Below are 12897 nucleotides of genomic sequence, written 5' to 3'. Positions count from 1 at the left end.
CATGACAAATATGGATTCAGTACTGTATATAAAAACAGTAAAGGCATAATCTGAAAAAACAAGCCTTGTGCATTAAATTGAATAATATTTAGATATTTTTATAGTTGTTTTGATACCTTTATCTCAAACTGTGTCAGAGTTTAATTAATTTAAGTGGGTACAGTATATAAAACATATGAAAAATATGGTTTCAGTACTGTATATAAAAACAATAAGGGCATAATCTGAAAAAACAAGCCTTGTGCATTAAAGTGAATAATATTTGGATATTTTTTTATAGTTGTTTTGATACCTTTATCTCAAACGGTGTCAGAGTTGAATTAATTTAACTGGGTACAGTATATAAAACATATGAAAAATATGGTTTCGGTACTGTATATAAAAACAATAAAGGCATAATCTGAAAAACCAAGCCTTGTGCATTATAGGGAATAATATTCTGAATATTTTACAGTTGGTTTGATACCTTTAGATCAAATGGTGTTGTCTTTAATGGAATTATATTATTGCAAGTTGTAAAATTATTATAAAACACATAAAATGGTAATTCCAAAAACGGTGCAATAACAGGGATGTTTTTCCATACATTTTAGTATTGGTTTTATATTATAATGTCACGTAGTTAAATTGTTTAATTAATTTAAATTGTTCATTTTTTACATTTTTCCCCTAGAAAGTAAGCCTTGTGCAACATAAAGGGCATATATTTATGTCTAGTTACCCAGCCAACATGTATATGTGGGCCCCACATGGTTTATGCTGGGTCTACATGGGTACCAAGTGGGCATGGTCCCAAAATGGGCATCTTCATATATATATATATATATATATATATATGTGTGTGTGTGTGTGTATGTATGTATATACATATATATACATGCATACATATATTCATGTATATGGTGTTCCAGTTTAATGTATTGATGGGTTCCAGGACTTCCTAAAAAAATTAAAAGTTCAGTACTCGGTGAACAAGTGGGGTTCAAGTTTCATGGATATAAATGGGTTCAGTACTGTCCAAAAAATAACAAAAAACAGATTAATAATCTGAAAACCAAACCTTGTGCATTATTGGGAATAATATTTAGAGATTTTTACAGTTGGTTTGATAGCTTTATCTGAAATAGTGTCAATTTAATGAATTTAAGTGGGTACAGTATATTAAACATTTGAAAAATATGGTTTCAGTACTGTATATAAAAACAATAAAGGCATAATCAGAAAAAACAAGCCTTGTGCATTATAGGGAATAATATTCTGAATATTTTACAGTTGGTTTGATACCTTTATCTCAAACGGTGTCAGAGTTTAATTAATTTAAGTGGGTACAGTATATAAAACATATTTTTAAAAATTGGTTTCAGTACTGTATATAAAAACGATGCCCCACACACAAATGTTGGCTGGGTAGTTTGGGCTCAAAACATAACAGCTGCAAAGAGTTTAATTGGCAAAAAAACTAATGTCTAATGAATGTCAAACGTCAAACTAACTTTACCGCCGTCATTTTCTCGGTGTCACACGTGGCTGTTTAGTTCAGGCTGCTAAAACAAGTAATGCACAATTTAATGTAACGCTTTAAGAGGCAGCTACTGCTAGTCTCTTTAAAACAACGCGAACAGCTCAAGTTTTGCTCAAAGTTAACAGGGCGGCAGTTTCGCTTTCGTGTTGTTATCATTTACTTTTATTATCTGTTGTGCGTGTGCTATGGTTTGCATTATAACTGCTTGTAATTTGATCAAAGTAAGGGAAATACACACTCTCCAACTCCAACAAACGCATACATTGCACAATTCAGTCTCCCTATAGTGGATACGGAGAGAATAGCCAAAGGAATAGGGAAGGACAGGGTAAAACAAAAATAATCGTTCAAGTAGCCTACTCCTTTATAAGTAAGTTATAACCAAGCCCTCTATAAGACTTCACCACTTGACTTAACTTATATGCTTAATCTTGCCTTATTGTACCTATTGTTTTTTTTTTGTTTTTTTTTTTCAAATGTAAATCTGCTCATCATATTTTTAGGATTTCGTAAGTTATAACCAAGCCCTCTATAAGACTTCACCACTTGACTTAACTTATATGCTTAATCTTGCCTTATTGTACCTATTGTTTTTTTTTGTTTGTTTTTTTCAAATGTAAATCTGCTCATCATATTTTTAGGATTTAAATCTAACAATGGACAAAACACATAGGGGAAGCAAATCAAGACCGTTTCCAGTAACAACATTATTCAAACAGGAGCCTCAGAAATCTGAAAGAATGCAGGTGACATACAGAATTCCAGCTCTCATCTATATCAGTGACAATCAAACATTCCTTGCCTTTGCTGAAAAGCGGAAAACTGCAGATGACACTGATGCAGATGTCCTTGTGATGAAAAAAGGAATATGGAAGGATGGTGGAGTTGAGGTGAGTCTTGCAACATTAACATTTATTGGTAGACAGTTCTCTGGAACGTAAGTATTAAAGGAACTAGTTCACCCAAAAATAAAAATTTGCTGAAAATTTACTCTCCTGTTTCAGGCCATGTGAAATGTAGATGAGTTTGTTTCTTCATCAAAACAGATTTGGAATCATTTAGCATTACATCACTTGCTCATCAATGAACCTTTGCAGTGAATGGGTGCTGTAAGATTGAGAGTCCAAACAACTGATAAAAACATCACAATAATATAACCAAAAGTAATCCACACGTCTTGTAAAGCGAAAAGCTGTGTGTTTGTAAGAAACAAATCCATCCCCTGTTGTCCTCTCAGAATCCATAGACATATTTGTTTTGAACTGATTTGGACTGTTTTCACTTGTAAACACTGTCTTGTAAACTCTTGTTTTTACTGGAGAAGGCAATATGATGAAAAGCAATATTATGGATAGAGGACTCGTATTTTACTTTTCTCTACACAAGACATAATGTAATGCTTTTCTGATGAAGAAACAAACTCATCTACATCTTGGATGGCCTGAGGGTGAGCACATTTCAGCAAATTTTCTATTTTAATATCAAGCATTTTTTTTTTTCATTTTTTCGTTTTCAGTGGGATAGTAGTCATGAGTTGCTCACTTCGGCTTGTCAACCAAACCACCGCAGCATGAATCCATGTCCGGTCTATGAGCGAGAATCCAAGACCCTCTTTCTGTTTTTCATCACTGTTCCTGTTGGGATCTCGGAACACAAACAAATACATAAGAATAAGAATCAGGCACGACTTTGTTACATAACCAGTCAGGACATTGGCAAAACCTGGAGTGATATTACAGACCTGACAGCAGATGTGATCGGTGAGCAGGAGAAGGACTGGGCCACCTTTGCTGTTGGACCAGGACATGGTGTTCAAACCAAGAGCGGAAGACTGATTATCCCAGCATATGTGTATCCTTGCAACTCACTCAACTGTAAACCCATATCACGTGCATTCACTTTCTACAGTGATGATAGAGGAAGTACTTGGCATTTAGGAAAATGTGTGGATGGTGAGTCTAACGAGTGTCAGATGGCTGAGATCATTGACGACAAAGGTAACAGTAAACTTTACTGCAATGCTCGAAGTATATCCGGCCACAGAGTCGAGGCTCTAAGCGAGAGCAATGGAGAAGCTTTTGACAAGCCTTCATCTGCACATAAGCTGACAGAGACGGGACATGGCTGCCAAGGAAGTGTGTTGAGTTTTGCCCCTGATCAAGCAACTGAAAAAACATGGCTACTTTATTGCCATCCAACCAATCCAAGAAAGAGAGCATGCCTTGGAGTCTACCTAAATAAATCCCCGTGGAATGCCTCAGGATGGGAGGATCATAAATTGATCATCTATGATGGTCCAAGTGGATACTCAGATCTGGCTCAGTGTGGAGATGGAAAACACTTTGCCTGTCTCATGGAATGTGGAGAGATAAGTGAGGTTGAAGGGATAGCCTTTGCCCTTTTTAAACTTAGTGACGTCATTTAGGCCAAGGGTGCTAAATGAGATAGCAAAAGTCAGCATTTTCTTTTAGTTTGCAAATAATTAAATTACTGCTAAGAATAATGGCCATTTACTCACAAAATTGATATTAAACATAGTTAAATCATCAAAATATGTAGATCATACACAGTACCATTCAGAAGATTTTTAAAAGAAATTAATGCTTTTATTCAGCAAGCATGCATTCAATTTAAGGTACAATATGTAAGATTTTTTAAATAAAATATCCCAAAACTACTTGCACAGTGTTATATATTTTATGCAGTTGTGTATTTATGTTATTCCAAAAGTTCCCAAGGATTTGTAAATCCAGAGAAATTCCCATTTTAAATAATGACTCATCCCTGGTCGCCGATCAATGGTGGAATATCCGCATATCCAATGAGATAATTGATGAAACTCAATGTGGATTCATGAAAGGTCGCCACATTTCCTCTAATATTCGTTTAGTTATTGATTTAGTGCAGTATAGTAATTTATTAAATGGAGACCCTTTAATACTTTTTCTGGATTTTAGAAAAGCTTTTGATACAGTAAGCCATAATTTTATATTTGATTCATTAAAACTCTTTGGTTTCGGACAATATTTCATCAAAAGTGTAAGAACTATGTACTGTGGTAGCAATAGTTCTATTAAACTTGCCAATGGAACATCTCCTAGATTTGAAATAAATCGAGGCATCCGACAAGGTTGTCCAGTTTCTGCATTCCTTTTCTTGGTCGTAGCTCAAGTTTTAAGTAATATGATAAATCAACATTGCTTCAAAGGTATTGCAGTTCATGAAAGACAAATTAAAATATCGCAATTTGCTGATGACACGACAATTTTTCTTAGTGATAGTTAGGTACCTCTGGCATTGAATATCATTAATAATTTTTCAAAATTCTCTGGATTTAATTTAAATCTGTCTAAGTGTGAGATCCTACAGCTTAAAAATAACAACCTATCCGCTGTATGTAAAATTCCTGTTAAAAGCATGGTAAACTATTTGGGAATCAAAATCTCTAAAAATACTGATGCAATGGTCAACTCAAATGTTATACCTGTTATCAAAAAAATGCAAAAGAGGTATAATTCATGGTTGGTGAGAGATCTTTCTATTCAAGGAAGAATTTTATTAAGTAAATCATCAGAAGGTCTTTCGAGAGCAGCATACCTCCTGTCTTCACTTAGTGCCCCAAAGGTTATATGCTCACAAATGGATAAAATACTCTTTAATTTAATCTCGAGAAACAAGCCTCATAAAATAAAAAAGTGTCCTTGTTAATAAACTATCTGATGGTGGATTAAATGTTCTTAATTTTCAACCAAATTTTAAAAATGAATTGGCTTAAAAACTTTTTAAAAAATCAAACGAGTATTTTCAATATTGTCCCATATCATTTATTTGAAAAACTTGGGGGATTTCCGCATATCCTCAGTTTCCGCTTGTAGAACATATGGCAACACCCAGACACAAATGCTGCTGTACAGTTAAACTCCAAATCCATTACGGCTGTCGCGAATAAAATGCAAATTAAATGAAAAGTGTTGACTGCAGCATTAAATTTAGATCTGCTTAGTGTTGCGCCATGATTATTTATGCGTTTTTATAGTGTTGCGCATTATAACTAGGGCTGCACGATAAATCGCATGCGATATTTAACGCGCATGTGTTGCGCATTATAACCAATCACACACGAGTCTGTTGAGCTTATGAATGCAATGGCCAATCAGAGGCGTTCAGATGAGTTTTTGTTCAGTGCACGGCGCTCGCTAACTGAATTCAGCTCTGACGCGAATGATCTCATCATAAACAACAAAGCGCAGATGTATGTATGATGTAAGAGATTCATTCATCAAACCGTGTATAGACAGCTTTACTGATTATAAGGGGAGTTTTTTTGAGAGTGCTTAAACTCACGCTAGACTTAAGTCAGTCATAATGTTCTTTGACAGTGTACATGTTCTTTGCTTGCATTCTCTGTATAATTTATTCGCTGTTTGAATAACTACGAAAGGTACAGGTAATAAAAAAAATTATTAATTACCTCATCCGTGAACATCTTCCTTAATAGCGTCATCAAATAGAGGACCTACAATAATGCACAGTATTTGAAAAATAATGTGTTTTTTGAACATTAAAGCATGTCAACATATTCTGTTACACCAAATACACAAAATAATGATCTTTAAAATAGCATCACCCCTTTAATCAGAAAATCAAATTTTACTTTGCAAATAAATGATGTCCTTTAGAACTTTCTATTAATCAAATAATCCTGACAGAAGTATCACAGTTTCCACAAAAATTATTAAGCAGCACAACTGTGGAATGTTTCTTGAGCAGTATAAGAATGATTTCTGAAGAATGTGACACTGAAGATTGGAGTAATGGCTGCTTTGTTGAAAATTAAGCTTTGCCTCAACATGAATAAATCACATAAAAAAATTATAATAAAATTGAGAACACTATTTGCATTATAATCTGCATTATTGATAATATCAATCTAGCCTTGGCAAGCATAAGATACTTTTTTTCCAAAAACATTAAATAATTTTACTTTACTTTACTTTTACTTTTAGTCATTTAGCAGACGCTTTTATCCAAAGCGACTTACAAATAAGAAAAAGTAATTAAAACTAAAAGCTAAAACTCTATAAATACTATATATATACACACGTAATCCTAAAAAATAACACTGAGGCAAACACACATGCTAAAATAACAACAACTTACTGACACATAGTAAGAAATAGTTTATAAAAACCTGAAACAGAAGTGGAAAGAGGAGAGATAAAAAGCGATACTTATGTCCTTTGCCGGTGTCCCTGCCCGGTGGAGTCGCACGGTAGAGTCGATGGTCTTTACACTCTTCGGTCTTTTACCAACCCCAAACTTTTGAACAACAGGTCATCAAAATATCTAACCAAAAATATACTTTATGAAAAATTGTTTTGTGCCATTATTTCTGTTACATGGATGCTTTGTTTTTGTTTTCCCTGTGACCTAGTTTTAGTTGTGTTTAGTGTAGTTTTTAGTTTCCTTTGTTTGCCAGTAGAGTGTGGTTGTATAGATGCTTGGTTTCCTGTGAGTTTACCATTAAAATCTGTTTCTAGTATTCTTCTTTGTTTTGTGCTTTGTTTGACTGCCTCATTCTGTAACGATTCCATTTTTATTGTTAATGTCAATTTTTTTCTTTCTTTTGCAAAAGTATATAGCAGCTGCATTCTTCACCACCGTGACAGTTCTTCCTCCAACCCTCTGTCACCTCATCATATGCTTTATTTCTTTTCTTTTGTTACAGGCTTGTTTTAAGTAGTCCTTTAGATCTTGAGTTACATGTCAAGCCCTCTTTCATGACAGCTTGCCAAATCTGTTTCATCAAGATTATATGAACATGCAAACTTGTGAAATAAAAAGTGAATGCAATCATGGCATGTCTCTGGTTGGTATGTGTCATAGTTGAGCATCCATAAGGGTTCCAGTTGACACTCACAACTGATACAGTGTGGGTTTTTTTGTTCTTTGCAGCAGTAAAATGTGCATATTTAACTAATTCAAATAAGTTTCACTATTGTTACTTTACCTCTTGAAATCATTAAGCACTTAAAAAAAAAATTAACTGTAGGGAATCAGTATTGTGTTGCATATTCTGTTGCTTCTGCTCATTCTGCTGCATCACACTTTTCACTTCTCTTCAGAATTATTTGAGTGCACAGTAAAGATAAGGTGTGTGTTTTAAAAAAATTGTGCAGGGCTGTGCAACATTAGGGGTTGAGACCATAATTCATTTTTGACATGGGAGATAAAGTTATCCCGGTGTTTATAGTTCATGCACGTAACACGGCTCATAAATCATTTAATAATCATTCTGTAATTATTCCAGATATTCCAATGTCGCCATCACAAGCTCATTACACAGTCCTCAACTCCTTTTGTCCTTAGTGGTAAAATATTAGTGATAACGTGTCAGTGCTTACCCCACCCAGACCAGTAAAACATGATGGATCTGTCTATATCTAAATCAGCGGTAACTTGGAAAATCAATAGACTTTTGCCAGACAATAGCTATATGGCGTGCCAGATAAAGCAAGCTGAATGGAATGTAAAACATAACAGTTATATAACCACACACACAAAAAGCAAATAAAGCATATTTTTTTATCCAACACAGCCTAACAGAACTAATGCAAACTATCTCTTTTGCATTGCAGTGAATTGAAGTGGCAAACGAGAGGCAGAATTTGTAAAAAAAAAAATATTTGTATAATTTCTAGACTTGAGTATTCTATATTCAGTCAAATGAAAGCTTAAAGACATTTTGGTTTTAATTTATTTTAATAAAATACTGGTGCTTATGCTTATAACACTGTATTTGAAAACAAAATGTAACTTTAAACAGTGCACACATTTTTTCATCCTACAGAATACAAATATGCAAATATTTTGATTATTGGTATTTAACATTATATATGTCTCTGTGTGTGTGCGTGCGTGTGCTAGTATGTATGTACTGTATGTATGTATATATATATATATATATATATACACACACACACACACACACACACTTTATGCTACTTTTTGCTTACTTGAAAGGACAACAGTAAATGAAACAGAAAAAGATAAACAATGTTTTTCACCTTGCAGGCAGTCTATTTTAAATAATATTAATAATAATTATTATTATCATATGACCGCATGTTGACTCTTTCTTATCATCCTGCTCTTTAAACTCAGTTAATGTTTAATCTAGTTTCAGAAATGTATTATAAATAAGGGATGTTCAGAATGTTTTGGTTTCACCTGATGAGAGGTTTGAGAGGTGGTGACAAACCTGCTGTAAGAATCATTTGTTGCTGCTGCAAGAAAAATAATTTCTGTGAGTATTGCTTCATATAGAGAGAATTGTTGACAAAATAAATGTAATTTATTTAAGTTTAAGATTAAATTAGTTGTATATGTTGAGTGTAGTGATGTCAGTGGCACCTTAAAAATGACTAAAAATAAAATATGATAAAGTAAAAATAAAATAAATATATAACCCAGGCTGTCAGAATTTACAAAAAAAAAAAAATTTAGAGATGCTTATTTGTAACGCAACCTCTGAATGAAGGGGGTCAGCACAAAATTCTGCCATGTCATGAGTGCCACTCACAGTTTTGTTTTGTTTTTTTCAGTAAATTAAAATGTATTTGTCTCAAATCATTAACACTAATGCACCAGTTTTTATTTTCATACAGCAAGAATGGCTAAAGTGGTGTCCATAGGTTGCAGGTTGAAGTGCAAAAAAATTCTTATGTAACTTATGTCTGTACAGTGATTATATTCATTGTTTTGTTTTCAATGTCTCACGTGATTCCTGTACTTTGTCCTACCTGTGCAGGCATGCTGCTTTTTTTATTCAGCAGTATTGTGCTTTTTGGCAAGGTTTTGATCATTTTTGTAACCATTAGATTTTGCACACATGATCAGCAAGGAGAGTGTGACTGCAGGAGTTGCGCAGCAAAAAATAAAAAATAAATCATTATACGTTACTTGGTCTGCTGTAAATTTACCATTTTTATGTTTTTATTGGTCAGTAAAATTGTACAGTTCCTTATTAGGCCTACCATTCTCATCAGGTGACAGTAGAAGTTGTAAGTCTCAGTGTAAGTAGCAGTCTCAATTTTGAGGTAGAAAAATTATTTTATTCTAATATTATTTTACAACATTTATTATTTTTTTATATTATTATTAAGAACAAAAACAATGAAGATTCCCCACAGAGGTATGCTAAACAAAAAATGCATGTCATTTACTGAATTTTAATTGGGGAAAAAAATTATAATAAAGCACCTCTGTTCAGTGTTCTTGTGATTTCAGTGTCATTTAAAATTGACTGATTTAAAATAAAAAATAAAATAAATCTATCAGCTATGACTTTGGAGACTGTTCAAAATGCTAACGGGCCGTTTTTATTATTATTTAATTAATTTTTAAAGTCTTTCTCTTTACATTAATCTACATTCTTTACCCTATACAATGACAAAGCAAAAAAAAAAAGAACAGAATTGCGATGACTGCAAATTAATATTAATAATAATAATAATAATAATAAAATAAATAGTTGCATTGCATACTATGACTTGTCTATTGTCTTGTTACTGATACTGTTTATTCTATTTCCAGGGCTAAATTTTAACAATGGGTAACAAGACACCATCAAGAAACAATTCAGGATATCTTAAAGAAATAAACAAAACAACAATATTCAAACAGGAACAGCCCCAAACCTGGTGTTGCTGTTGTGAAAAACAGGTGTCATACAGAATTCCAGCTCTCGTCTATCTCAGTGTCGACCAAACCTTCCTTGCCTTTGCTGAAAAGAGAAAAACATTAAGTGACACAAACGCAGAAGTGCTTGTGCTGAGAAGAGGAACATGGAAGGATGCCAAGAATCAAGAAGTTGAGGTACAAAATAATTAAATATTATTCATTACAGTTTTCTTAACAACTTAACTATTTCAGAGATGCTTTACACAGCCTGGCATGAACACAGTCATGATGCTTTTATATTTCAGTGGGACAGTGGTCATCAGGTGCTCTCTTCAGCTTGTCTACCAAACCACCGCAGCATGAATCCATGTCCGGTCTATGAAAGAGAATCCAAGACCCTCTTCCTGTTTTTTGTCTGTGTTCCCACTCGAGTCTCTGAATATGAACAAATACGGACAAACAAGAGCCAGGGACGACTTTGTTATGTAACCAGTACGGATGCTGGCAAAACCTGGAGCCATACTATAGACTTGACAGCAGATGTGATCGGTGAGCAGATGAAAGAATGGGCCCCATTTGCTGTTGGACCAGGACATGGTTTTCAAATGAAGAGCGGAAGACTGATTATCCCAGCATATGCTTATCGTTACACAGGTAAACCTGATTGCATGTCATGCTGCTGCTTATCGTTTTGCTGTTTCACACCGAATGCCTTAGCATTCTACAGTGATGATCAAGGAATCACATGGAAGGTGGGGAACCAAATGGATGTTGAGTCGTGTGAGTGTCAGATGGCTGAGATCATTGACGAGAAAGGTATGAGTACTCTGTACTGCAATGCCCGAACCCGCCTTGGCTACAGAACGGAGGCGCTAAGCTACAACTCTGGAGATGATTTTGGCACAGTTTTATACCCAAACAAGCTGATAGAGACCGGAAAGGGATGCCAGGGGAGTGTGTTGAGTTTTCTAGAACAGAGTAATCCTCCAAAGACATGGTTGCTCTATTCCCATCCGTCTAATCCAAAGAAAAGAGTGGATCTTGGTCTCTACTTGAATAAAACCCCACTGGATTCCTCAGGGTGGCCAGATGCACCTTTAATGTTATTGCATCATGGTCCCAGTGCATACGCAGATCTGGTAGAGCATGAGCCTGGACGCTTTGCTTGTCTCATGGAGTGTGGAAAGGAACATGAGAATGAAGAAATAGCCTTTTTGCTGTTCGAACTCCCTGTGAAAAAGCTGTAAAAGTGTTCATTTTCTTGTAGTGTTAGTACCTGCAAATGAATACATCTAATCACGATAAATCCATATTTTCTCTGTTTTTGTAGATGAAAACTGCTTCTATAAATACTGATTTGGAAACTGGGGTAGATATGGAACCAAACAAAGGCATTGTATATACAGATTATCATAATATATTATGATATATAATATATATTATCATAATAGTCATTTTCAGCAATTTAGAAGGTATGTATTATATATAATTCTTGAACAGATCTAACGATTACACATTAATTTTATATAATAGACAATTTGATGAATATATTGATTTTTATCTCTGATTAACGCTAAATGTAACTGCTTTTGATGCATTTGTGGCAGAGATATTTAAATAAACTTTCAAATGAACATGGTGTGTCCTTATTTTAAAAAGTTATAAATATCACATATTGATCACTTCTGCTCTGCATACTTGTCAGTAAAGTCCATTGCCAACACAACAGCATGCCCCTATATATATTTTGTTTTGTTCAAGATTTTGTTCCCAAAAAAAAATAGGTTATATTAGAGTCTTGCTGTACTAAAATCTAGCATTTTAAACTGTGTAGAAAACACTAACATTCAAAAGCATCTCAGTTTCTCATGAGATATGTGCTGTACCACGACTAAAGGTCAGTAGAAAAACCTTTCCCACCCAAAGGAAGTATCTGATGATAACAAACCTTGGAGTCCTGCCTGGAATGCAGGGGCTTCACCCTTCTGCCTGCCCAAAATAATAGTACTGTGTATGATGTAGAACTTTTTCTAAACATGTTTTCTGAAAGGTTTTTTTATGCGCCTTTTTACAGTGTTCTTCAATGTGATTTACTGTACATTAGGAATTTTTTTAGAGGGCTCCAGACAAAAAAATCACTTAAGAAGCCATTGGCTCCTATAAGAAACAAAATTAGACACCAAATTATTTTTTCTAAGTGCCACAGAATAAACATGTTTTATTTATTTTTCTTTAACATTTCAGTCATACTGTCATGTGTTTATGTCTCCCCTCCTTTTACAGCATCAGCATTTTAATCCATCTTGTAGATGTCTTGGGAACTAGGTTCACTTAGTTCCCAAGACATAAGTGGGAACTATACGTCTTTTACAAATTCAGAACTATAGACAGTCACAAAGAATTGTTTATTACACAGAATATGTGCCAATATCACGGACCATAACTATGTCAACATCATTTGGCCATTGAGTGCAGTTTGGGCTCCTCCTCAATGCATCCTGAAAATGTTGTATGTCTTGCACACATTCAGTCTGTTTTTCTTCATTAGTAACATGCAATTATATAGGGAGTTTAGAATAAAGGGCCCACGCACTTTTGGGGCCCCCAGACAGGGTGCGAACTACGGGGGAGCTAGGGGGAGCTAGGGGGAGCTCGGCTCCCCTTAATAAGACATGGGCTCCCCTGAAAACGGG

General features: G+C 34.5%; 2 protein-coding genes across 2 annotated transcripts in view; both read left to right on the top strand.

Annotated features, from left to right (window-relative positions):
• The window catches only part of neu3.2 (sialidase 3 (membrane sialidase), tandem duplicate 2), a 7494-nt gene extending 3392 nt beyond the window's left edge, over window positions 1-4102 (top strand). The window contains exons 2-3 of the mRNA XM_016526304.1: window positions 2164-2412; window positions 3039-4102. Coding sequence (XP_016381790.1) covers window positions 2179-2412; window positions 3039-3947 — 1143 coding nt within the window. The 5' untranslated portion in view covers window positions 2164-2178 and the 3' untranslated portion in view covers window positions 3948-4102. The remainder of the gene's footprint in view (window positions 1-2163; window positions 2413-3038) is intronic.
• Window positions 4103-8780: 4678 nt separating this feature from the next.
• neu3.3 (sialidase 3 (membrane sialidase), tandem duplicate 3) lies at window positions 8781-11591 on the top strand. Its single transcript, XM_016526303.1, has 3 exons — window positions 8781-8828; window positions 10118-10399; window positions 10510-11591. Exons 2-3 carry the CDS (start codon window positions 10133-10135, stop codon window positions 11449-11451), a joined length of 1209 nt encoding a protein of 402 aa, XP_016381789.1. The 5' UTR covers window positions 8781-8828; window positions 10118-10132; the 3' UTR covers window positions 11452-11591.
• The last annotated feature ends 1306 nt before the right edge of the window (window positions 11592-12897 follow it).

This window comes from Sinocyclocheilus rhinocerous, unplaced genomic scaffold (genome assembly GCF_001515625.1).
Source record: "Sinocyclocheilus rhinocerous isolate Xijiao unplaced genomic scaffold, SAMN03320098_v1.1 scaffold753, whole genome shotgun sequence".
Taxonomy (NCBI): domain Eukaryota; kingdom Metazoa; phylum Chordata; class Actinopteri; order Cypriniformes; family Cyprinidae; genus Sinocyclocheilus; species Sinocyclocheilus rhinocerous.
The sequence above is the reverse complement of the archived record's forward strand: the minus strand, read 5'-3'. Positions and strand labels throughout refer to the sequence as shown.

Coding starts and splice junctions, on each gene's coding strand:
- neu3.3 (XM_016526303.1), top strand. CDS start 10,133: ATGGGTAACAAGACACCATCAAGAAACAATTCAGGATATCTTAAAGAA. Junction 10,400..10,509: donor CCAAGAATCAAGAAGTTGAG/GTACAAAATAAT, acceptor TTTATATTTCAG/TGGGACAGTGGTCATCAGGT.